Genomic DNA, 24,988 nt, shown 5'->3' with positions numbered 1-24,988 from the left:
CCTCTTTACCCCCCCCATTCCCTTTCCTCTCCCTTCTGTTCCTCCTGGTCTCTCTCTAACTCTCCTCGCTATTTATGCTTCCTCTGTTTTATTTTTCAGCTTTTTTTTCCCTCTTGCACTTTTCCTCGTCTCTCATTCTCAATTTGCGTCTCCTTTCCATTCTATCTTTGCTCTTTGTCTTCCTTTGCCTCGTTTGCACTTGCATCTCTATTTTTTACTCCTCTCGCACCTCATCTTCGTCACTCGTCCTTCTCCTCTCCGCCTTACATCATTTTTTCTTTCTCTAAACACCTCTCCCCCTCCCTCCTCCTTCTTCTCATTTTACCTTTCTCTTTCCCATGATTTAAATTCTGCGGATCATCTTTCTTACTTTCCTCTTTGCTTCTCACTCTGCCCTTCCCCTCTATGCTCATCCTCCTTAGCGCACTTTCTTTCTCTCTTCCCACCTCCTGTTTTCCTCACTTCAGCTCCACCACCCCTTTCATTATTGTTTCTTTTCGTACTTTTTTCGAACTTGTGCATTTGCTGTTCCCCCTCATATACTCCTTACAAACATTTATCAGCCTTTTCTTTCCTTCATCTTCACCATTACCTTCTTAACTATTACCTATGTACCTTCCTTTCTAACTCATTCCCCTCCTTCTAACTCCCATTTTCTTGTTCTTTCAGTCTTTCTCCCTACTGTCTCACCTCTTGCACACCCTCCTCTCTATCACCATCCTCCCTGCTTCACTTTATTTTTTTTTAACTGTCTATGACGGTATTCTTTCTTCCCATACCTCTGTCACCTCCCTCCTTTTTTCATAATTTCTTTTATCGCATCCTTTTTCCTTTCCATTCTTGCCTCTTTCCTTTTTTCTGCTGTGTTTGATCATGCTCCCCTCTCTTCTGTCTTCTTCCTTTTTTTTTATTTCTTTCCCTTTTATTTCATTAAAACAAGAAACCCATATATAGCAGTCATTGAAAAAAAACCCCACTATTTATCTCTCTAACTAAAGTTTAAAGGCAAAAATAACTGATAAATCAAACAAACACAGCGAATACAAGCTAAATCTCCTCAAACACTTCATAAAGTACATTTCTAATAATTGATATTCTCTTCCTCAGCGCTGAGAGACAACCGCATCCAGCTGTATCGCTCGACATCCACCGAGCTTTCCATCACCATCTCGGAGGTGCAGCTGTCTGACGAGGGAGAGTACACCTGCTCCATCTTCACCATGCCAGTCCGCACCGCCCGCGCCACCGTCACAGTGCTAGGTGGGTCACAAAAATATGTATAAAGCACACACTGTCAGTCACTCTTCATATTGTGGGAGAAATCTGTCATTTTGTATAGAAACTGCTTTACCTTTGATACTGTCAAACATATTTTTATATGAACTTATCCAGAAAGAAACCTATGGATTTTTCATATGTCTTAACTTGGTAAAGAGATAAAAGGACAAAAGTATAAAAGAAAGACGCTTTGCTCATTTTTTGATTTCAATAAAACCTTATTTGCTATAAGTCTAACCTTCCTGTCTCCTGTATGTCCTTGAAGGATCCTTAGGTTTTCATATTTTTCATATTTCTCTGTCTCTTGTAGGCTTTTCTAAAATATCTCTTTGTTCACACTCAGGGCTAATGGTCCACAATGGCATTCTTGTTTCCATTGTTCACCCTCAGCTTGCCTCTTTTGAGGCTGATTGACATTTGTACAAATCAGCTTGACTGCAGTCTGTCTTAATTTGTGACAAATTAAAATGGATTATTCAAAGCTTCTGACATATGCTATTATCACCCCACTCAGTTTTCATGTTGTTTATTCCCACTTTCATGGGAAATACTACTACAATTATTCCAAGCTGCATTCAGAGTGCACATTCAGAAAGTAAACGCAGGTGTTTTAAATTGCAGAAAAGTCCAACTTGACTTGTCGAGCTGTAAACAACTGGCTTCAATTCATCTTGATACATCGTCGTGGTATTTTGCTAGTGCGACCTACTCGCAGAGTTTACCCCCATGCTAAATGAAATTTTCCTTTGTTAATGTCAAACTTGCTTGCACTAGTACGCTAGTATTTTAATGCTGAATCTTCACAAAGTTTGGTGAATGATTGAATCAAATACAATGTGTTTAATTTGTGCAGTAAAAGACAGAGAGATCCTCACCTTTAGTTCAGAGTATAGATGAAGTTGGAAAAGCACCTAAAACAACCATTTCCCGTTAAGCTACCCAACTTCAAATCAAAAGGTCTACTCTGCCAATCTTCTGTGCCACTAAATAAAACAAGAAAACATATTTAAATATTTAACAGAACATCTGAATGCTAGTACTCAATAGTCTTCCATGTAATCGTTTCATACTGTTGCTTAAATCTGTGCATAAGGTTGTGGAGATATTATTGAGAGATATTATTGCCAATAAATCAAAGAATTAAAAACATCCAGATTTTCCAAAATTGAAATAAAGTTTAGGTCACCAAAAAGTGAAAAGTTATGCAAGTTTAACAGAACAGTTTGCACAATGATAAATGTGTTATCTTACAGTTCCTACAGGTGTCCCAGTGTTTGCTGCTTTGTTTTTGCTTCTGTCCACTTCTGTCCACTGTTTTTCTTCTCAAACCAGCTCAATGACTTTTAAGTCTGGTCTTCCATCATTTAAAGACTACCATCTAGTTCTTTTCTCCAATGTTTTGGGTCATTACCTTGTTGTAGAATGAGCCCCGGATAAACCAATGTGTCTTCCGCTGCCTTTTTCCCACCATTCGGACAGCAGTATACAGTACTAAAAATACATCAGGGGGTGTCATAACAGTTTCTTTCAACATTGCCCTCATATGGACACAGGTTTAGGTAAGTAAGCTGGGGCATCTATAAGAACTGTTAATTTAGTTCCACAGCTCCAGGAAAGCATTAGATGAATAGGTTTGTAATCCGTGAAAGAAGTCTGTTTAATCGGAAATTGAGCTTTTAAAATCTTTTTTAGCTTACTTTTCTACATTTTGCTATTTTTACATTGGAATTAAACTGCACATATTAGCCCCCCCCCCCCCCCCCCCCCCCCCCCCAAAAAAAAAGTCAAAATAAAAATAAAATTGAATACATTGGTGCAATCTGAAGGGTAATGCAAGTGTAATGAATGCCTGCAGCCTTGAATAAATTGCCATCATCCCGTCAGTGGAGAGTAGGCTGTTTTATTGATTGGATATTGGCAATTTCCTCTCGCTTTTTTTTTTGTTGATTCAGCACTTTATAATTTGCCAGCAAATTCCTGGCTGAAAAACCAAGCTGCAGAGGGTTTCGGCCTAATTCTCTTGGAGAATGCACTTAGTGGAAACAAGAGATTTACATTTAGGGTGGGGCATGATTGCTCTGTGATTGTTCTGTGGCTCAGCGGGCAAAGGCTTTTTCCCCATATTTGAAATTAGTCAATCAACAACACCAAAATGATGGATTCAATCACTATTGTTGAAACATATCCCAAATGTTTTGTCAGTGTTACAATATTGAAAATAATAAAACCTAGTTCCCCTGGACAACATAAGCAGTGTGCTCAATAATGATTTTTTTTTAATTCATAGAGGGGGGGGGGGGGTATACTTTGAAGCAAGCATGAGGGCGGGTCCACTTGAGCTCTTAAGAGCCAAATTAACACGAGAATCATTTCTCAGTATTTTCTTAAATTTTGCAGTAATTGTGTTTCAAGCATTTTTTTTATTCTCTGTAATTGACGGCTGTGACACTGTATTCTGCGTTCAATAAATATTTCATGGCTCCTGAGAGGAAGCCAACCCATTAAAAATGTATGGTAAAATGTCTAAAAAAACGCATGGACCCCTATGGGAAAATCAAGCAAAGATGTCGAGTTTTGGCAGAGCAGCGTTTGTGTGTGCATGTTTCATCCTTGTTTTGACTTGTTCTGACCGTCGTGCACGATCACACATCAGCACATAACTGGTGAGCGTGGCCAGTTTGCATGTGTCTGTGAGAAGGAAACGTGTGGCATGCCTCCGCTCTTTAGCTAACCATAGAATAATTTATAATGGCTTTATTCTCTTTTATTCTACTTGTAGAGGAAAGGGTCTCAACAGGACTTCTCCAGCCAATTCTATATATCCAGTATTATTCCCTTATTAATATTCAATGCTACTTTACTGCCAGAGAGCTTCTGCACACAGTGCACTACATCAAATACCGCTACATTAAAAATTGACCACTTTTTTTTTTTTAATGTATACCATGGCTTGTTCACAGCACTTTTTTTTGGCACTTCTGTTCATCTTTTTGCAGTGGTTTGGACAAAATACTATAAATACATTCTGTTAATCTGTTTTCTGTCATTTGCTGTTTCCTGAATTTTATGAATATTTTGGAACAAAAAGTAATAAAATATAAATTTTCTTTCTTTCCTTTATGCCCTGGTCCTAAATCCATCTAATCTTGGCTTAACCATCTCAGCTTTCTCTCCTGCTATATAAGCAACTCTGTCTTTCCTGCCTTAATGCATAAGATGGCAGTTTGCAGTCAAACCGAATGTTCATTATTTGCAAAAGCAGAATGACAGTAAGCGCCGCCAACAGTTAGAGAAATGTGCCGCCCGCAAAAGCTGCAGATGGTGTATTGCAAGTTTAGAAGATTTTCTCCTCTTACCTTCAGCCATGGTGGTGAAGAAAAGTGGATACTGAAATATTTGGCAGAATGGATGTTTAGAGTATTTTTTCTGCTTGCATTGTTTTCACTTGTGCTCCAAGTTAAAATAGCAGTTAAGCAAAAAATGTGTTTAACCGACTGTGCCAGAATCTGGAAGAACACCCTCTGGGAGAGTAGCATGAAATTTTGGTTTGGCAGCAGGGCATCTGGTGTTTCACTTGGCTAAAGTTTTTTTTTTTCTTTTTCACCTGACCTTTGGCTCATCCTGTGTTTCTGTCCCTCTCTTTCACTCCTGTAAATGGTCATCCAGGCCACCAGTATTCTTGCACAAATAGCGTTCACCTTGGCTTTTAGATAATGAATCCTGGAAGTTGTAATTAATATTGTATGCAAAATATAATCTACTTGACATTATGAGCTGACCTGAGAATGAATGCAATGCTGACTGAAACTGTTGACATACATACATGCAGAACCCTTGCTGCTGATTTTGAAGGGATAATGCGTTATTATTATTCTCACTGAATTAATTGCTTTTCCATGATCATCAGTAGACAGCCGTCGTGCCATTTGGGGCTTCACTGCGACTGTTGGAATACTTAATATGTGTGCCACAAGTACTGTTGTAATGTTAAGTTAATGAAGGATTTAATCGTTTTCCTTTGGGAATATTTTCTTCTATATTTGGTTTCTGTAAGCTACCGTCGTGTTTTGAAGTCTTGTTAAAAATATGGTGAGCGTTTCAAATTTTTCATGAGACTGAAATGTGCAGGAGAATATGACCTTTTTTTTGTGAATAAAGAGAAAAATTAGACAGAGTTAAGGGTTTGTTGTATGTTTTTTGTGTAATTACCCAGTGAAATGTGTTTTGCAGTTAATTCAAACATAAATTAAAAAATAAAAGGCATTGCTATAAATTTCCTTACGAGTTTCTTTCCGAATGTTCTAAAATGTATTGTTTGTGCTAACACCAACATCTATTTCATCCGATGTATTTTCCCCTCACTGCATCAAATACTGGCCTTCTGTCAGATGCTGATCGTGTCCCTCTTGGCAATATTGGACACTGATAGATCACGGCCATGTTTTAAAAAGTGATAATGTCTGCTTTAGGAAGCTGCAAAGGTGGAGGTTTTCACACGTTTCTTAGCCAGGAGACTGCAGTTTGTGTCCCATTGGGAATGCTGTGCTTTGCATTTTCCCTTTATTTTCCCTCACTGATTTGTTATCATCTGACTCATATCCACTAGTTTAGATACTTAAAACTGCTGGCCTTGGTTCAGTTGGGTTCAGGAAAATATTGTAACATGTATTAAAGTACATGGCTAGGCTGCTGCCTCTGTGACTCTGCCCCGGATAAACGCAAGAGAATGGATGGATGGATGGATTGTGTTAAAGTATACCCCTTCACAACATCAACCCTGCAAGTTGAACAATTACACTGGTCATTTAAATATGACACAAGCATCCCTAAGTGACGGGTTGGGAGTGAAAGATGTGAGACACCAGCAGCTTTGATGAAAACGTCAGTATTTGACAGCCTAGTAATGAGAATGAGCTGTTTAGTCACAGCAGTTCACCAACTGAGCTTAAATGCTTCTGCAAGTTATGCCATCTTACTGCTTTTCAGACAGCCATGCAGATTTCTTGTTTTCTCATTTTATTTTAAAAGACAAAACAAAAAAAACTGAGATATTTGCTCTGGGAAGCTGAAACTGGGGGAGTGTTTTGCCTCTGGGCTGCAAACATTAAACTCGGATGCCCATTCAGCCCAAAGAGGTGTAACTGTGCTGTGTTTAACTAACAGAAGCAAGTCACTTCCTTCTGAGACTGAAACAGTCATTATCTGCACATCCTAATTGGCCGCCTGTTAGCAAAACTGGGAAAAAAAAATGTCTAGTGCATCAGTCATGGCAGATACTTATAATAGAGACAGCATGTTCTGATTCTTCTGGAAGGTCAGAGCTGCTGTGAAATGGTTACGAACAATATTGGGTGCAAATCATAGCAAGCCTGCATCATTATTTTTCTCCCAGCTGGATTCTATCAGAGCTTTCCAAGTTGCCCAAATAGATTCAAGCTTGTCTGCGATATTGTGGATGCTGCTGCACATTTTGCTGATAGGCCACAACTTTGCAGACACATGCAGTACTTGTTAGAAACTCAGCAACTGGCCTTAATTTTACAAGGTTAGCCCTGCTGCATAAAAGTCTTCTCCTTCTCTCTTTCTAACTCTAAAACTCTTTACTCTTTAGGTGTGCCCGGCAAGCCTCAGATCTCAGGCTTTGAGCATGCAGTGAAGGAGGGGGAAAAAGTCACCCTGACCTGCACCAGCACTGGCAGCAAACCCCCCGCCACGTTGCACTGGTACAAAGGAGACCAGCTGCTGAAAGGTGAGAGATACGGACAGTGTGTGCAATGCTTTGTGTCTGTCTTTATAATTTTGTGTTATGTGCACGAGGATGTTGTGAGGTCAAGAAAAATGTGTGTTGCACGTGTTAGTTTTTGTACTCTAGCTTGTACTCCTGGTAAGGAGTGTATGGGTGTGGCTGTGTGTTTGTTTAGGAAAGCTTGTGTGCCATTATGCAGCTGGAAGGATACTCTGAAGGAATGCAAGGATGTGTTTTTTACTTGTGGTGTGTTTGTGTGAGGTTTCTGTGGTCACAAGTGTTTATGGGTGACTGTGATCCTTGATTGTACGCTGTGTATGGGTATTTGCAAGCGCGTATGTGACATTGGTGCGCATATGCCTCACGTTTGAGCATTTGCAAGATCATGCTGCGTATGTATTGCGTCCTTGCCATATTGCCTGCTGTCTCTCTGTGTGCCCTGAACCTGTGTGTGCATATGTGTGTGTGCATGTGCGAGAGCAAGCTGCTTGTGAGCCCGAGTCCAGAAACGTGCTGCGTGTGCCCTTCTTTCCCATCATTCTTTCACACTCTGATCCTCTACTGACACATGTATCCAGGAGACGTGTATGTGGTGGCTTTTATTATATTTTGTGTGTGTTGTTCCATAGCTTATTTGCACAAGTGCATGTGTATGTTGAGCCGCAGCATATCTGCAACTGGGAGTGACACAACAGAGAGCAAGAGATAGCGTGGGTCGGATCTAGCTAGGGATAACGACAGAATCCAGCAATAAAAGGCAGGGCGGAGGAGAGGATGAAGGGATGAGGTTGAACAGAGAAACCGAGATAGGGAGAGCTTTGCATGAGGTCAGGCTGACTAGTCTTTTGTTACAGATAAACGGGAGAAATGAGAAGGGAAGAAAGATGAAGAGGCACCGCAAAGACAGAGAGGATGTCATGAGAGGACAAATTAACTGGCTTCTTCCAAACAGATAAGCTGAAAATCAAGGAGACGATTGGCAGCTTCTGACTCACAGTGGTATTGGCAGTGCTTTCGTTTCTCCAAATTGCAACCATCTTTCCCATAACCCCCCCTGCTTCTTGTTTCTAAATCAGTCAGAGGTTTTTTGTTTTGCTTTACCGAGCAGAACAAACATGTTTGAAGTGTTGTTTCTGTCGCCCTTTCGCTCCTTCCACCATCTGCCCTCACACGAAAAAAAAAAAACCTCTGTAAGCTTTAAGCTCTCATTGTCCTGGAAGAACAGCGCTCTCTGTCTGTCGTCACAGCTCTCCAACAGATGCCGCAAATCCTACTTTATATACAGTACGCTGCGGTGTTTACACTGGTGAATTGTCTTTAGGAGGCATTTTTACAGTAATTACATTAATATAATAAGATAAAGATTTATTGATGTAAAAATGGACGCTCAGGCTTTGTAATGCAAAAATGCCCATCATTTGCCCTGATGCTTTGGCACTGTGTTAGTGTTTGCTATAATTATGGATTGAAAGGACTCAAAAGAATGGACTAAAGCTACAAAGAGAAGGAGTAATGGGAGAGCTGCCCGCCTGAGGACAGATTATCTGGTCCTTTTGTTACAGCTGAACTAAAAGCAGGAGACAGAAAGGAAGGAGAAGAGCGCGGAGATTGTCGCTTTTTAGAAACTGGATTTCTGTTTAAAGGCTCACTTCACCCAAAATACAAATAGATGCTTTTTTCCTGTATGTACCTGTAATGCCACTTCAAAGCATTCATAGCCCAAATACTGCCGTTCTGTTTGATGCCACTGCCATCACAGAGATACACACAATATTGTCCTTGTCACTAGTGCCATTGTATACAGAGAGATAGCACTCCTTTTTTGCAAAGTGGCAACATTTCCATTTAGAGGCTGGAGTGGTGGTCACAAGTTTGCCGGCCAGGCTTGGGACTTTATTTTTAACTTTAATGTCAATTGCTTATTGGATTGTCTTCCTCTTGCATTTTAATTTTGCTTTTACTTCGTAATTATCATTAGTAATAAATCTTTGCGCTTTTTTTTTTTTAAATAAAAGGTTGCGGTAAGGTTTAAATATGTCCCTTTCTCAACATAAGTCCTGCATATCATCTAATGATGCTTATCCATTGCTTTTAAATGCAACAGCAATGAGAACAGGCTAGCTACACCAATAATTTTGGTCTTATTTGCCCAGTTTTTGAGATAAACACTGTAAGTGAATGTTATTTTGTTTGTAGCGCTCTATAGCGTATATTAGAGCAGGGCGATATGACCAAAAATATTTATCACGATATACATTTGAAAATTTGCGATAACGATATAACTGACGATATCTGCTTGGCTCTCAGCGAAGGCGGTCGCACTTTTTCTCCTCTCCTCCTTACCCTTATCTTCCCTGCTTAGCCTCTTGTGTCCTTCTCTTGTCTCGTGTGTATTACTTTCCCTCGAACAGTCTCTCACTGTCGTTCTCTAAAACCTAAAAGAGAATTCCAAGGCTGGAGCCGAACAAACACTCCCTGATAACGACTGTGTGATGACTATTCTTCCCATCCCATGCCCATGTTGCTTGTCTGTGTTTATTGTGTTATGGTGTGTTGATATCTGTGCATTCCTGTATTATCCTTTTGTGTTACACATTTCGATGTTTTTTTTTCCTCGCTACCTAGCCTGACCGTCTCTCCAATGTGATGTTTGTGTATTGTATGTACGGTCGGCAAGGTCTGTCATCTCGGTTGTGGGCAAAAGACCTGCAACTGACAAATAAAGGCTATCTCTCATCTCATATAATTGACACTAGACAAAATACTTTACAACTCCACAACTTTATTAGTGCAAAAAACCCCATCAATGTATTTTCACTTGAACAAGCAGCTGTTTTTTATGTGCATTAAAGTTATATAAAAATGTAACAGTGCAAATTCCTTGCTGACAGTTTAACCAAAAGGCATTTCCAGTGGAAATTGGCCGACATATCCTCAGCATAACCATGTATAATATCCACAAAACTTAAAAAGAGGTTATACACACACAATACGGTAATATTATGTTGAAGCACAGTACGTATCACTCTGCGAGGCTCCTGCCTACGATAGCCGTAATGCTCCGACAATCCATCAAGCGGTGCGGGTTCGTAGCTTAGCAAAGTCGTACTAAAACATTTGACAGATTTTCGAGTGTCGTGTACATGAAATCGTTTCGAGGTCAGTAAACACAACCAGAATTCATACATAAGGCACACAGGATTATAAGGGGCACTGTCGATTTTCAGAAAAATCAAAGGATTGATTTTAAGTGTGCCGTATTTTCCAAACAACACAGTAATAACGACGGCCCGCTAGCACGCGCTACCAAAAATAATACTTTGTTGTGTATCTGATGGACGAAAGCTAAACCAGTTCCACACCACTGAAGTTGCAGCATTTTTACAAACCAATTCTGGTTCATCCGTTTCATTTAACGATCCACTTTTGCTCTTCTCATTCTGCGTCACCGCCATGTGCGTATGTAAACATAGGCACTTCGCATGCGTGTTTTACCCATATTCTATCGCGATATTTCATTTTCCTATCATTGCCCAGAATTACACCGGTATTACCGTGAACGGTATGATATAGCCCAGCCCTAGCGTATATGTTTCATTTAGAAATTCAACAGCAGCATGTCTTTCCACAGACATGGTGGCGATTTCATATGCTAAAGAAACAGTCGTATCCCCAGGAGTTATATATTTGCAATGCACATAGCCACACTGCATGATTTACATACATAGTGTTTAATGTCATTCCACAGAGTAGGGAGCCCTTTACACAGCAAGACGGAAATTAAAGGTGCAGAAGTTCGGAGACTTGATAGAAAGAAAGTTTGTATTCTGTGATTTGCTCATTTCACTGTCATCAGAACCTTTCCCAATTCTTTGTGGTATTTTTTCTTGTCGTTTTTCTTTTGTGTGTGTGTCTTAGCTATATGCACATCTTAAATGGCCACTCTAGCAGACTTCTAGTGGAAAAACAGAATGTTACGTGACTCAAAACTGATGCATTCACAATTTGTTCCATTTATGGGCTAAATTCTGAAATACTTCATCCTATAGTTCCCATAATGCAATATAAAGGTGTTGTTCAGACTTTCTTATTCCTGCTAAAGCCACATGGTTGTGGTTAAATAGTCAAATTTTCTTAGGAAGGTTCTCAGCTGAGTGACCCAGAAGTGTCAGCCAGAATAACATGTTCCATAACATTCTCCTGATGTTATGGAAAGGTGTTTTTGAGCCTCTGTTATCTCCTGTAGCACTGGATACTGGGCCATCCTTTATAAAAGGTGAGCAGATAATGCTGTCCTAGAATTCAAAGTGACACGCTATCAGACGGCGCAGGAACAGAAACAATCAACATAACTGACAAGCTAGAGATCATCATATAATTTACTGCTGTCTTCTCCCTCGTGCCGTAATTTGCTGTTTTGCCAGCTTTTAGGATAATTGATAATTAATTTTACTTCAGAGATGCCAGAAGCCTTAAAAAGGCAATTTTCAATGTAGATAATGTCTTCAGCAGGAGAACAAAATAGGAGTGGACAGGGGGTGAGCAGCATTTCCTAATACAACCATTTAATTTCACCGTTGTTGCTGATATTTTGTAAACCAACATAGTAAAAAAGCACGAGGTGTAATCACAGTTCATTTTCAGGATGTTGTAGTTTTAACATAACAGATTCATGTCAGCAAGCAGCCAGGATGTAAATTTATCTTTGTCAAACTCCTTATCTCTCAACCTTCATCACGTTTCCCACTAAGGTCAAGGAAAACTCATGAGTAAAAACACATAGGCGGTAAATTTTTTGACTTTTTGACTCCAGTCCTTTTCTTTTGAACTTTGCCCTCTTCATTTAGCAGCTTCATTTCCTCCCACTGAAATAGCCCAGATGACATCATTCACCTTGTCATGATTAGGATATTAAACACCATGTACAAAATTACCGGGTCCGTGCCCCTGCCTTGTACAGATATCGCAAAAATTAATGAATTTGTAAAACATTAAGTGTTCCTCGAGGTTTTGCTGAATCACTGATCTGGCTTGGTGAAAGGGTTGCATGTAAAGTATACAGACATAGTTTATTTTGTGGAATTTGGATGAACCCAGCTTTTGAAATGGAGTGAGCACAGAGAGAAATAGAGACACACCAAGAGAGATTTGAAGGAGATCAACTCCATATGAATGATGTTGTGTTTGAGGCCTCGCTCAGCCATCCTGACACTGCGCAACACCAATCAGTCATTGCTGGGATGACACACACTCTGTCACAAACACAAAGACAAACCCACACACACACACACACACAGAAACACAAACCCATTCGGTTCAATACACAAACATTAGTAATGGACAGATAATAATCATACACACACAAAGTGCTCATCTCCGGCTATATCACAGAAGAGCACCACGGGTCAGTGTGCTATTATTACAGGTTCTCATTCATGCAGCTGCGGTGTATGTTTGTGTGCGAGTCCAAGCGTGTGGATGTTGGAAAGATGAGCCCATAGACTGCTTCTCACCAATGTCTGTGACAGCTTCACTGACAGTAAAAGGAAAGATGGAGAGAGATGAAGAGAAGGGAATGAGGGCAGCACAGTAAAGTGTGTGTGTGTGAGAAAGACGAGAAAGACTCTTTGTATCAAGTAAGTGACAGTGAGGGGCTGCTGAGAAAACAGTGAACAGAGAGAGAGGTGAATGAATGAACGGGAGCACGTGCGTGTGCGTGCATAAAAATAGACAGAGTGACTGCAAGTATACTGAGAGAGTGATGGAAGCTGCAAAAGCTGATGTTGAGAGAGACAGAAGGAAGAAGAGAGAGCTGAAGGGGAATTAAGAAAACTGCAGAAGAAGTGAGGCTGCTTTATGTCTGAGTGGGAGTAGATTGGGGGGGGGGGCAAGGATGAAGCAAAGGGGGACCAGTTTTAAAGAAGAGGGGACTGGGGAGCGCAACAGGAGAGAGAAGTAGAAAAGAAGGGAAGGCTGACGAAATGGAGAGAGAAATCCAGAAAGAGGATTTAGCAGTGAGTGGAGAGAGCAAGAGAGAATGCGGGTAAGGGAGTGGTAATTGAGAAGAATGAAAGTCTAAGAGCTTTGAAGACTGTATTAGTTGTACTGTGTGAAAGGGCTATGGATCATTTAGTGACATCGATGTATTGGATTGGGGATAATGGGGATTTATGGTGGCACTTAATGCCATACCGGTTGAATTCCAACCTAAATTGTCATAATGCAGAATGAGGGCGGATGGTGAAGGGTACATGGGCGTGTGTCTGTGTGTAGCAACATAATGGACGAGAAAGGAAAGGTAGAGAAACAGTGATGGAAAAAGTTTTTTCAGTTCCTTAAAGTGTAAAAATCGCAGCACTTGGAGAAAAGTGGACTGTAGGTAATGATTAATAATGATCATTAATGAGCAGAATTTGCCTGGTCATGAAACTACTTTTAAGCCTCTGAAAACTATGCATCAAAATGGCTCTAATTCCCAAACAGTTCATGTGAAACTTGTTGAATTAAACCTCTGAATTAAAGTTGATGGTCTGAACTTCAACCACATCTACTTTGTTTGATTTAAAATCAACTGCAATAATGTAGAGAAGCAAAATCACAAAAATCTTGTCACTGTCCAAAACTAAATACATGTTTAAGGCTGAGAGGTCTTAGAAAAGAGCCCGAACTGCAAATATAAATTACTGCAGATGGGAAAAAACGGTGTCCTTTTCAATGTAGTGGTTCTGAGTAAAAACTTAATTGAAGTGAAGTTAAACTAGTAAGTGGAAGAAAATGGAAATACTATATCTTAAACCTGAGTATAGCACTTTGTCATCTGAACCACTGAATATGGACACAGCAAGACAGATGCATCCCATCAGCTTCACTCAGTAATTCAGTAACAAGACTAATTAACTTTCTTTCCAAATTAGATGACCTCATATGAACGCTTAAATCAGACTTCAGTGCTTTCTCTGGACCTAATCCACTTAAAGATTAAATCTGATGACTGTTTCGATTATTTTAAAACCTTCTACTCTTTCACAGGAAGGCTTTTTGCTGAGCATTTGTTTCTTCCTATTCACAGTCATGCATTTTCACACCTTTGAGAAACTGGAGTCTTATAATCAGCTCAACTGGTCGTGGTGGGGGGTAAAGTACCAGCTGGCATAATAGTGAATTTTAAAGAGAACTTATTCACTAATTTCATTTAGCTCCCCACACTGAACTGAGCTGTTTTTCTTCTTTTTTTTTAGTAATGGATTAATTTTGCTCGTCTTTTTTTTCCATTTGCTTGTCTAAAAAGAGTCACTAAATACTCGTAGCATATTGAAAATAAAATATCATCCTTATGATTCAAGATATTGTAAAGTCAGATTGTAAAACAATTAGATTTAAAAGTGAAAACATTGGCAAAATGATGGTCGTTTTTCCTCCGTTAATGTTTTCAAACGTTAAATTATCAGTTTATTTATTATCAGTGGAATTTTTTTTCAAACAAAAAAAGTCACAGTTTGATTTGATAATATCACATTTTCCCAGTGCAATAATTAAAGGACACCACACAGTCGAGTCTGTCTTTAGCACAAACAAAACAATTTAATCTCACTGGCAGCTTCATTTCTTTGATTACGAAAGCAGCGATTTTGGGACATTTGGTCCATGAACTAATGGATTCATTTAATAATTTTTTCCGCTCTAATCTGGACCTTCTGGTCACAAACACGCTTCTTTAGCCATGAAGTCCCAAACACGCTGGTCGCAGTAATTGCTGCATCCAGTTGTTTGATTTTCCTAATATGATTATTTTATAGCAGATTGGACGCTTGAGGGTTGATGCATCAGCAGCTCCACCACCTCATCTGCATGGCATCACCACCTTGGGGGAAGTTAGTTTCAAGGATGTGCCGATTGGCCACCTTTTTTTTTAATCGAGGAATACAAGTTTTATAGAAAAGTGTCGGTATCCCATGAAATTTTTAGCAGGTGCTGGAGTATCGTTGAGCTTAAATATTAATGAAGCAGAATGCTGCACACACTTTTCCTAACACTGAATATTAAGATTTAGTTTAAAGATTTAGCAGTCATTAAAGGCATTACTTTGATCGTATGAGATGTTTTTGTAATTATTTTGTATTTTTGTGAAGTGTTTTGTGACATAAACTTTTAAACTGTTGTTAATTATAATGAATCATGTAATATATTAGGGGCATAAATGCTAGCAGCAGGGTGACTCACAGGAAGCCATTCTCATGGAAGGGAATGGGGAGAACCCGCTGAGGTAGGTCAAATTACTCATGAACTGAACTCTAAATCAGTGGCAACAGTTCTAATGATGTAATTAATCCAAATTTGAAGTTGTTTTGTCTTAATGTTCATCAGTATTGGTCAGGAGAGAGGTGCAACAGTGAGCGTAAAGCACTGTCAAGTTTTTTCATGGTTTGGAGCTGCTTTTCAGCCAGTCGTGTTTGGGATCGTGTCAAAACTGATTGAATTATGAAGCCAGAAAAGATTTTGATCCACCATGCAATGCCATCTGGAAAGCACCTAATTGGCAACAGCTTCATCATTTACTTCATTATTACGAAGGCTACTTAAAGAAATTGCAAGAAAGCTTGCTTAATAGAGTTCAGGCAGTGTTAAAGAATAATGGTGGTTATACCAAATATTTACTTTCAGGCTTGTTGAGATTATACGTACTCTATTTTTGCCTTATATAATGTATTTCCACTTAAGTTTGCACATGTTTTAATGAATTGCTGCTCTTATTTACCACTTTCCTGGCAAAATATAAAGAAATTAGAGCTAGCTCTTACTGTATACCAGACACTTGTGCTGCCTTTCTGTCTGAACCAAGCTGTTTTAGCTCTCTTTGCCACTTTCAGTAAGCCAAATGTCTGCTGATTGGTTGCCCATCATTAACAACAGATTTTAACAGTAGGTTAGTGCTGTGCTTGGTGTGACCATATTAATCACATCTCCTCTCATTGATGTTATACAAACCCAAAGATTGAGAACACTGTCTAAAACCACCATAACAGTGAGGGGGAAAGAAGAACGAACTCTGAAGAAAGTTGATGTTGGTTGATGGAGCCAAAAGAAATAGCAAACCTGGATTCGCTTTCATAGTGTTACGAAATCAGTTTCACCCCGGTTCTTTTATTCCTCGAGGCATCCAGAGACGGCACCGGAACTCAGTAGTCATTTTTCACAAAACCTTTATTCATCTTCATTCATCTTCATTTAAGCATGCATCTTCTAGAAGGGGTGATATGCAAGGCCGGTGTCCCTCTGCAAATCTTCCACTCCTTTGTTTGTTACAGTCAACTCTGTGTCTCTGTGTGTATGCACGAGCACGTGAGTGCCTGTGTGTGTGCGTACCCGTATGTCTATGTGAGTGCACGTGAGTGAGTGTGCATGTGGGTGTGGGTGCGTCATAACAGTCAAAGCACTGTGTGTGTGTCTCTGTGTACGTGACTTCCTGCCGGTCATAAAAGTAATCTCCTCACCCAAGCTACACCAAATTCCTCTACACAACATAGAAAACAGAGTTAACATATTACAAACACTGAGACTCCCACTCTGCATCCACTGGGCCATTGGCCTCTTGTTGTCTTACATTTACAGATAAGGTGGAGAGTCTCCTACAAACTTCTAAGTTTATAACAATTATGAGTTTTATTAAAGGTACAAGCATCAGCATCAGCAACCCCCAACTGTAGCTTCCTGTCTCCTTCTATGGCAGGCAGACCCCCAGTGTCCATAAATTCCTTTCTCTCTAAACAATTACACACACTCTCAGGCCTACAACTAACAGTTTGTGACAACAGCTGTGTGCAGATCAACAATGGATCATATATCGAGTGCGGGAGAGAGTATGAGCTTTTTTCGGTGCTTTTTTTTTTCCTGAGATGTCATACACTTTGGATTCTAGCCAATCATTTTACCTTCCCATGGATAGTAGGCAGGCCCAGATACGTACGTTCTTTTAGAGCAGAGCTACAGATTAAAAATGCCCAAGGCAAAGCGGTCAAAAGTCTGGCTGTACTTCACAGCAAAAGATGCAAACTCAGCAGCCTGCAACAAGTGCTTTAAGGTGATACTGTGCAAAGGAGGTAACCCCTCGAATCTGATGAAACACCTGGCAACGTATAGCATTTTGTTAAAAGCCGAGAAATGCGCCGTATTTGATAGCTTGCTGCAAGACCGAGCACCGAGCACGTCTACTGCGGGTGTGGTGCCTGTTATCGGATCCGGAGTTAGCAACATCCCCCAAGAACCCGAAGAGGAGAGTCCTGGCCCCTAGCCCTGCCAGTGTAGCAGAAATGATGACGAATGATGATGGCAGCAGCAGCCGTTCTTCTCTGCGTGAGTAGCTTAATGTTGTTCGTGTGTAATTTACGTTGAGTAGGCTAACCACGTTAGGTAAACATGAGAGGTTTTTGGACAAAGTTTGTTTTTTCCATTGTTTAAGCATTGCTTCCAGCCAAGAGTGATACCATATATGCCCTATAGCTGCAAAGAAGACTAACATTGTTATCTTTTTACAAAAAAACAGCTAAACATGAGAGGTTTCATTACAAAGTTTGTGTTTTCCATTGTTTAAGTACCGGTTCGAGCACCGTTTAAGCACCGGCACCGTTTCAAAAGTACCGGTTTGGCACCGGTATCGGATAAAACCTAAACGATACCCATCGCTACCGCTGCGAGAGCAACGGTAGCATATTCAATATGCTAGAGCAACAGGACTGCTAGTCTTTGATTTTATTTATTTTCTGCTGTGTTTTACTTGCATCTATTTGAAAGACTGAGTGTAAACACAAAAAATATTTTATTTTATGTGCTGGAATGTGCAGAAAATAGGTTTAAATGTTAAACTAATTTCTTCAAGTCAGAGAATGGTGCATATAATTTAATTTTTGCTTGATGCATAAAGTTAAAAGATTAAAACTGATAAAACAAGTTTAAAAAAAGAGACTTTTCCATTTGATTACATTTTGTATGATGGATTATGCAGAAAAAGTAGAATTGGGCTGAAAGATCTATCGCTTTATCACCTATTCAGGTTGTAAATCGTGTTTTTAAAAAGTAACTAAGTAATTAATTACTTTTGAAAATAAGTAATTAGTAAAGTAACCGGATTACTTTTTTGGGGAAGTAATCAGTAATTAGTTACTGATTACTTTTTTCAAGTAACTTGACCAACACTGGTACTCACAATAGCCATAATGCTCAGGGCACTTTATACAACTTGCGTCATTCATCCATTCACACCCATTCATACAACTACTTTTTTTTTCTATGCTTAAGTGCTTTCTATCTAACATTCACACTCCAGTGAATACATTGGAGTGCAACTTGGAGTTGGGTACGTTTCCTGATGATATTTGGCTACAGCCTGAGTTACAGGCACCCCACCCCAGATAAGCTTTGAATGCTTCCCAGATTGTGGGAGAGACTTCCCTGCTAGAATCCACCCCAATCATGGAGTCATGTAGGCCATTGTTAATAGAAAAAGTACTCATTATAGCAGCTTTCAGTACATATTATATCCATTATCTTGTTCAGGTTTTGAGTTTGTCTGAAGATTTTTGTCTCATCTTCAGTTCAGTGATGATCAATAGAGTTTTGTGCTTTATGCCCACAGCAGTCAGAAGTAAAATATTTAAAAAATTTAACAATGACCTATGTTTCCAGAAATAACATCCTAGTTATTCCACAATGAACCACTTTAGTTGAAGAAACTGAAGAAACAGTAACGAGGACCTAGTTTCTGCGGAGAATTTTTTGTTCTTTTTAGATTCGCTCTCTAATGCTGTGTGCACCAGATTCTATTAAAGTTCACATTATATGGATGGAGACAGGAGTCCTCAAGATGCATATCACAGACCAAGGGGACAAAACAAATTGATCTGCATGGATATGCTTATGTGTTACAGTTAAAAAGACTTCAGAGTGTCTCTGTATGTTGCTACAATCACTCTGAAATAAAACAACCAAGACTTGAATTCAAAGGGATGAACAAAGTGTTTTAACTATTAAATAATTATAGCCATTTTCAGGTTCTTGGTAAAATGACCCTTTAAATGGTAGAATATGCTAGCTGATGCATAATCCAATGTAGCTAAATATTTTGCTATTTTCCAGTCTGATTTGGTTGGCTTGCAGCAGCTGACATGCAAATCTGCACTGATTATCTAATAATGAACTGAGGAAATGTGAATTATGGGCAAATGTCCATCACAGCTGTCTTGGGAAAAAGCACTTAAATTGACTGCATCTTGTTTTTTCCTTAATGAATATGTTGAATCGGTACCATGACCCCTTGGGCACAAAAAACGTATTAAAACTCAATTGCACAAATTCAAAAATACTGTACACAAGAGTCAGGGAGTAAACAAATAGGGCTTCACCATTCCCAAGTCTGGTTTTGGAGATCTGTGGTCTTTAATAAAGGCAATATACTGCCTGTATTTGTGTGTGGATTGAGAGAGAGAGAAGATAGTGAGAGAGACAGAAAGTGACTCCTTAGAGTGGCATACGATTATTGAAATGCACCTGGAAAGTAAACTCATTTTCTCTGTGGGTCAGAGGACTGGTCATGGTAATAAAAAGAGAGATGTCATTAGATTCAGTGGTATTTGAAGAGTTCTCTGGGGCAGGAAGGAGAAGAGAGGGAGGTGTCTATAATATCTGAGGTTTTGAGAGAAAGTGTGAGACAGTGGGGGAAAAAAACAAAACAAAAAAAAACAGGTGTGTGTTTTTCAATCCTCTTTCCTGCCACTATCTGTCTCCGCTGTGTATATGTTATTCATGAGCTTGACCTACATGTGCCCATGTGTGTGCGTGCATGTGTGAGTGTGTGCGTCAACCCGTGCAGGAGTAAATGATAAGGTTCTGGTCCACTTTCCCAGATTCACCAACCACTTTCACGGTCTGACCACCCAGTTTGATATCTCTTCTTACAATAGAATGCGATTTCTGGCTGACAACAACTCAACTGTGTTTATGCTTTCATACTATAACTGCAGCGATGCTGCTGTTGCTCGCTCAGGCGCAGGCACGTCTGCCCAGTTCTTCTTCAGCACAGTTTCTCGTGGCAGCTTCCATGAATTTAAAGGAAAGAAGTATAACAGCTTTTGAAGTGTTTCTACAGTATATGCAAATCGGAGCATATTGTTACTTAAAAGTTTTTCTATAAAATCTGACCCGTTTCATCATTTTAAATTGAGAAATAGAGCTTCAACAGATTGTGTGGAAGATGTTGCAGATGCTCTTTATTTGCCAGGATAAATACTTTGCTTCAGTACAGTTGCTTGTCTGTCTACAGTGATGGATCAAATCATATGCGATGCAATCCGTCTCCTAAGCAACAGCGAGCAAGCGAATCCAAAGAAAGCTGGACTTAGCAGCATTAGATCTTTAGCCTCTCTTGTCCCTTTGGTGTCCTTCAGCATGAAACATCACAGACTGGCCTGGTTAGTAAACATGAGCGTGCTGTGTGCAGTTTACTGATGTTACATTGCAGTGGCTGTGTGTGCTGAAGAGAGCTGAAATTTGGAGCTGCCACCGTGCAAGTTTTACCCCTACAGAAAACACATGTGAGGATAGATACAAAGCTTTGAGATGTGTTTTGATTACATGAGAATTTAAAAGAAGTGTTGCCAGAAGAAACAGTTTCCATGTGTTCAACTGTCAATGGATGAGTTTGAGGAAATTCAACCACAACCACAGTAGTTGATTGCAAAATGGAACAAATGTGGTTCTGCAGTTACCAATTATAAGACTATTTTTAAACAGTGGAAAGAAGATGTCTTCAATTTACATCCTATTATTGACAAAGAAGAACATGTGCAATGATTTGGCTTGATTAATCACTTAAAATATGGATCAATTATAAGTGTTGTTGAGTAATTTTCTGTTGACTCACTAATGCCTGCTCTGGTTAAGGTACAGTAAGCTAATTATTTTGAACACAAAGATTCTCTGTGATGTGAAGTCTTATTGGACAGAATGATTTATGCATTGCTGAATGAGTCAGCAGGGAAAAGAAATGATGATGACGAGAGAAAACAATGATATTTTCTCACATTGCTAAAATATGGTTTGAAATGGATTGTCAGACATACAGTGTATGCGGAACAAAATGATACATCGCAGAACAAAACACCCGAGGGCACAAGGTAACTGCAAAAGCATTTTTCATTTAATGGGAACAAATGGGGGTCATTGTCGTTCTGCACAGTTCTGCGACATGAAACCGCCACATCCTAATTACAGTGCAAAGTCCTTTTCTGTGTCATAGCTTGTGAGTTGTGTGAATTTTTTGTTCAAGACTACTGTACCAGTCCCAGGTTGAGATGCAGGCGCTCTCCTCCTAACTGTATTCTTCTTGTTCCTCTTCACCTCAGGCGGTCCACAGGTGGTGGAGACTGTTGATGGCAACCCCACGTACAACGTGAGCAGCGAGCTCACCCTGGAGGTGAGCGCCAGCGATGACAACACGCTCATCACCTGCGCCGTCAACCACCCCTCTCTTTCTCCGGGGGACAAGAGGAGCGAGCAGGCTCTGCGGGTGTTGTGTAAGTCAACTGGGAAATTGGGGGGAAGGAGGGCAGCTACAGAAGCTACTCAGGGATGGGTGAGAAGCAGTGGAAAACCTCAGACTGCTCTGGTTCTTTATTTCTATCCTGACCTTTTCTTTTATTGGGCCGTATAAGCCCATTTTCCCCTTTTTCGGTTTGATCTTTGCTCCAATAATTCCACATTAGCTGCCTGTAATCATGACCACACAGGAAATTCACCTTCCTCTGCTGGTGCACTTAGCCAGAGTTGAGTCACAGTGAATAAGGAGAGAGGGTTATCATCTAAAATGAAACTATAATTGGAGTTATGGAGTCTGTGTCACTGCTGCCACCCTGTGGGAAATATGACAGTACTGCATCGCCGGAGGAAAGTGACGTTGTGTAAGGGGTTATGTCATAGTGGGAGGCAGAGAGATGGTGACGCCTACAGGATGCAGATGGGAGGAGATGGAGATGGGGATGAATGGGATTGTGCATATTCGCATGGTTACAAGTCTTCTGTTATATAACTATACTTTGTGTCTCTGTGTATATTTGTGGGTGTGTCTGTCGTACACTTACAGATTCCCCGAACGTGATGATACACCCTGAGAGCACTCTGCCTAGAGAGGGGGAGAAGTTTTCTCTTCGGTGTGTCGGCAACGGCAACCCCGAGTAAGACAAACAGATGCCTCAGTGCTTAAACACATACAGTGCTCTCTGATTTAGCCGGAGTCTAGACACCACCTGCACCCAGTCACACATATGCAGTCGAGGCACAATTATTAGTCAGAACAACAATATTTTAAAAAGTGAATAAAAAAGATACTATCTCAAACAATATCCTTTATCTGGTTTAACTATGTAGCACATAATGTCATGGTCATGTTTCAGCATTTTCCAGCAGCTTGCGAGAAAACCAAGGCTCTCCTCTTTGCCCAAACTCAATGATTCACAGCTGAAATATTTTTAAATGACTGGAGTGAGTGAACCTTGTCATTGACTGAATTGGCAGTAAAGCTCCTCCCACTTGTGACTGATGGCGCTCCTGTATGCTGAGCTGTGATTCACGGTGTGTCACGGAACAAAGAAAAAATGATTGTGAAAGACACAAAAACGACAATCACAGTGACTCTTTTAGAACCGAAGAATTTTTTTTTTCAAGGTTTAACTATCAGTAACTAATAATTCAGTCCAACATAACAGGATGCTGAACTACCATCTCTCTATACAACGCTAATAATTGCTAGTTTTGTGCTCAACTGATCCTGACAGGTTAGACCGAGCAACAGGCTGAATTCACTCTTACTGAACCGAAGACAGCAGGATCACCGCTGAATGTCGACACTAATGGATTCACCTATTGTTGTGGTTACCGGAAAGCTTTTAAAACTAATATGATCAGTCGCTGACAAACAAAAACCCAAAGTTAAAGGTGTTGCAACCACTTAGCTTCCCACTTCCACCCTGGTATTAAAGTTGCGTAAGTGTTACTCTGATCTTTACTTTGTGGGCTTTATAAGGCAAGCTAAAATGGACTAAATAAAGACGTAACAGTGCTACGATTGGTTATAGAATCATTAGTGGTCATGGTTAAGAGACACCAGCTTTTACTCTTGGTGCGAGATGTCATTGTATTTGATGTCAAAAGATACTTTTTAAGTCGCATTCCTTGCACCTCTTCCTGCTCGCAGCACCTTAAGCACTCAATGATCATTAAAGCAGAAATATTTTCTAAAATTTCAACATGTGCTACCATTTTTTTTTCTTGACAGTTAATTCAGGGTTTATATGCCTTTTGTGGAGTGCCTGTAGCTTTTCTGAAGTAAGTGCAATTGCTTGACATGATTCCTGTCTAGTAAACCTGAGTTCATGACCACATTCAGATAAATGCTGCCTCTTATATAGCACTTTGGCCTGTTTTACTGTAAGATATATCGATGGGAGCCCTGCCTGTAATGAACAGTTCAGGCTGGCTTTACTGTAATCGAAGCTCTCACCCTGGTTGTGTGGAGGACCTCAATCGAATTTTGAGGCATTTTAGAGCAACATACAATGAAACAGACACGCGTGTAAATACTGTCACATTTTCTCAATGTAAAGGTGTCAGGTCACACAGCATGGGTACACAATCGTATAATAAAAAAAGCGCACGCACACTCACACTAATTATGCGGGTAACAGCAGTCACAGTAAGCACACGCACACACAGAAACACTTGTAAGCAATCAAAAATTAACATGTTCGGTTTCTGATGCCTTCTTGTGCAAATGGTCTCTTGTTCAAACAGGACTTGTGTGCGAGCACACATGGACAAAAACAAAAATCTGCTCAAACAAGCTCTGGTGTGTTCACTGATACAGCGTGTACATGTTTTTTCTGATACCCACATGCACACAGAAACAAACTGCAAGCCGCGTCTTAAATCCTGCCCACACAAATGCACTTTCCCCTGGCCTTTCTGCATTATAGATGAATCTCCATCGATCCGTACTTCTTCTCCCTCTTCTTCCTCCTTCCATCCTTCCATCATCACGTATCTCTCTGCCGTCTTGTCACTCATAGCTCGTTCGCGCCTCTCCGCCTTGTCATGCCTCCACCCTTTGGTCTCCTCCTCCTCCTCCACCTCCTCCTCCTCCCCACTTCGTCCTTTCCTATAACTCTCATCTATCTCTCCTCACACCTTTTCCCTCTAAACCCCCCATCCCTCCCCTCCTCGCTCTCCCTCACGCTCTACTCTGCTGTCATCCCTTCCCTACTCATTCTCTTTCCCTGTCAGCTCATCACAGGAGTGGCTAGGAAGAAGACTAGCTGGTAAGTTTGATTGGCAGGTGGAATGCACAGGGGGCGGGGGAGGAGGAGGTGACTGTCATTGCATGTACGTGCTGTAACAGGCAGCATGGTTGTGGATAAATTATAGGCAGCAAGGAAGCAAAGCATGGAGAGTGTGCCACAGTCAGGGGACCACCAATGCTAGAAATCCATTTGTTTGGGAAACATTTCAACCATCCACTGAATCATGTTTGTTCTGCATAAGGAACAGTCTTGTTCTGTTATAATAAATGGATCTGCAGTGTCTACTTTGAAATGGCCTTGACAGGGCAAATGTTCAGGGTGCTCCTATTGGGATCACCCACTGTAAAAATTTACATGGAGTACATGGAGAGGCTTTAGATAAGAATGACTGCTGAGTGGCAGTGAAAAAAAAAACACACAGAAGAAGCGAAGAGAGAAAAAAGAGGCAAAGAAAATAAAGGTAGAGAGGAAAGGAAAACAAACTGACAGGAGGGGAGAGGTAAGCGGAGAAAAGCGTGGGCAGAGGGGAGACAGAAAGATATGGTGACAAGCAGAGAATGACTAAGACAGAAAGGGGGAGCGCAAACAAGAGTGTGTGTGTGTGAGGGAGAGAGAGGGGAGT

The 24,988-nt window shown here is 40.3% G+C and overlaps 1 protein-coding gene across 2 annotated transcripts in view; it reads left to right on the top strand.

Annotated features, from left to right (window-relative positions):
- cadm3 (cell adhesion molecule 3) overlaps positions 1 to 24,988 on the top strand; it is a 105,017-nt gene that overhangs the window by 61,023 nt on the left and 19,006 nt on the right. For both annotated transcript variants that reach the window (XM_084911219.1, XM_084911220.1), the window contains exons 4-7: positions 1,108 to 1,260; positions 6,890 to 7,027; positions 21,418 to 21,588; positions 22,155 to 22,245. In XM_084911219.1, coding sequence (XP_084767345.1) covers positions 1,108 to 1,260; positions 6,890 to 7,027; positions 21,418 to 21,588; positions 22,155 to 22,245 — 553 coding nt within the window. The remainder of the gene's footprint in view (positions 1 to 1,107; positions 1,261 to 6,889; positions 7,028 to 21,417; positions 21,589 to 22,154; positions 22,246 to 24,988) is intronic.

This window comes from Perissodus microlepis, chromosome 18 (genome assembly GCF_051167445.1).
Source record: "Perissodus microlepis isolate ML-2025 ecotype Zambia chromosome 18, ASM5116744v1, whole genome shotgun sequence".
NCBI classification, from domain to species: Eukaryota; Metazoa; Chordata; class Actinopteri; order Cichliformes; family Cichlidae; genus Perissodus; species Perissodus microlepis.
The sequence above is the reverse complement of the archived record's forward strand: the minus strand, read 5'-3'. Positions and strand labels throughout refer to the sequence as shown.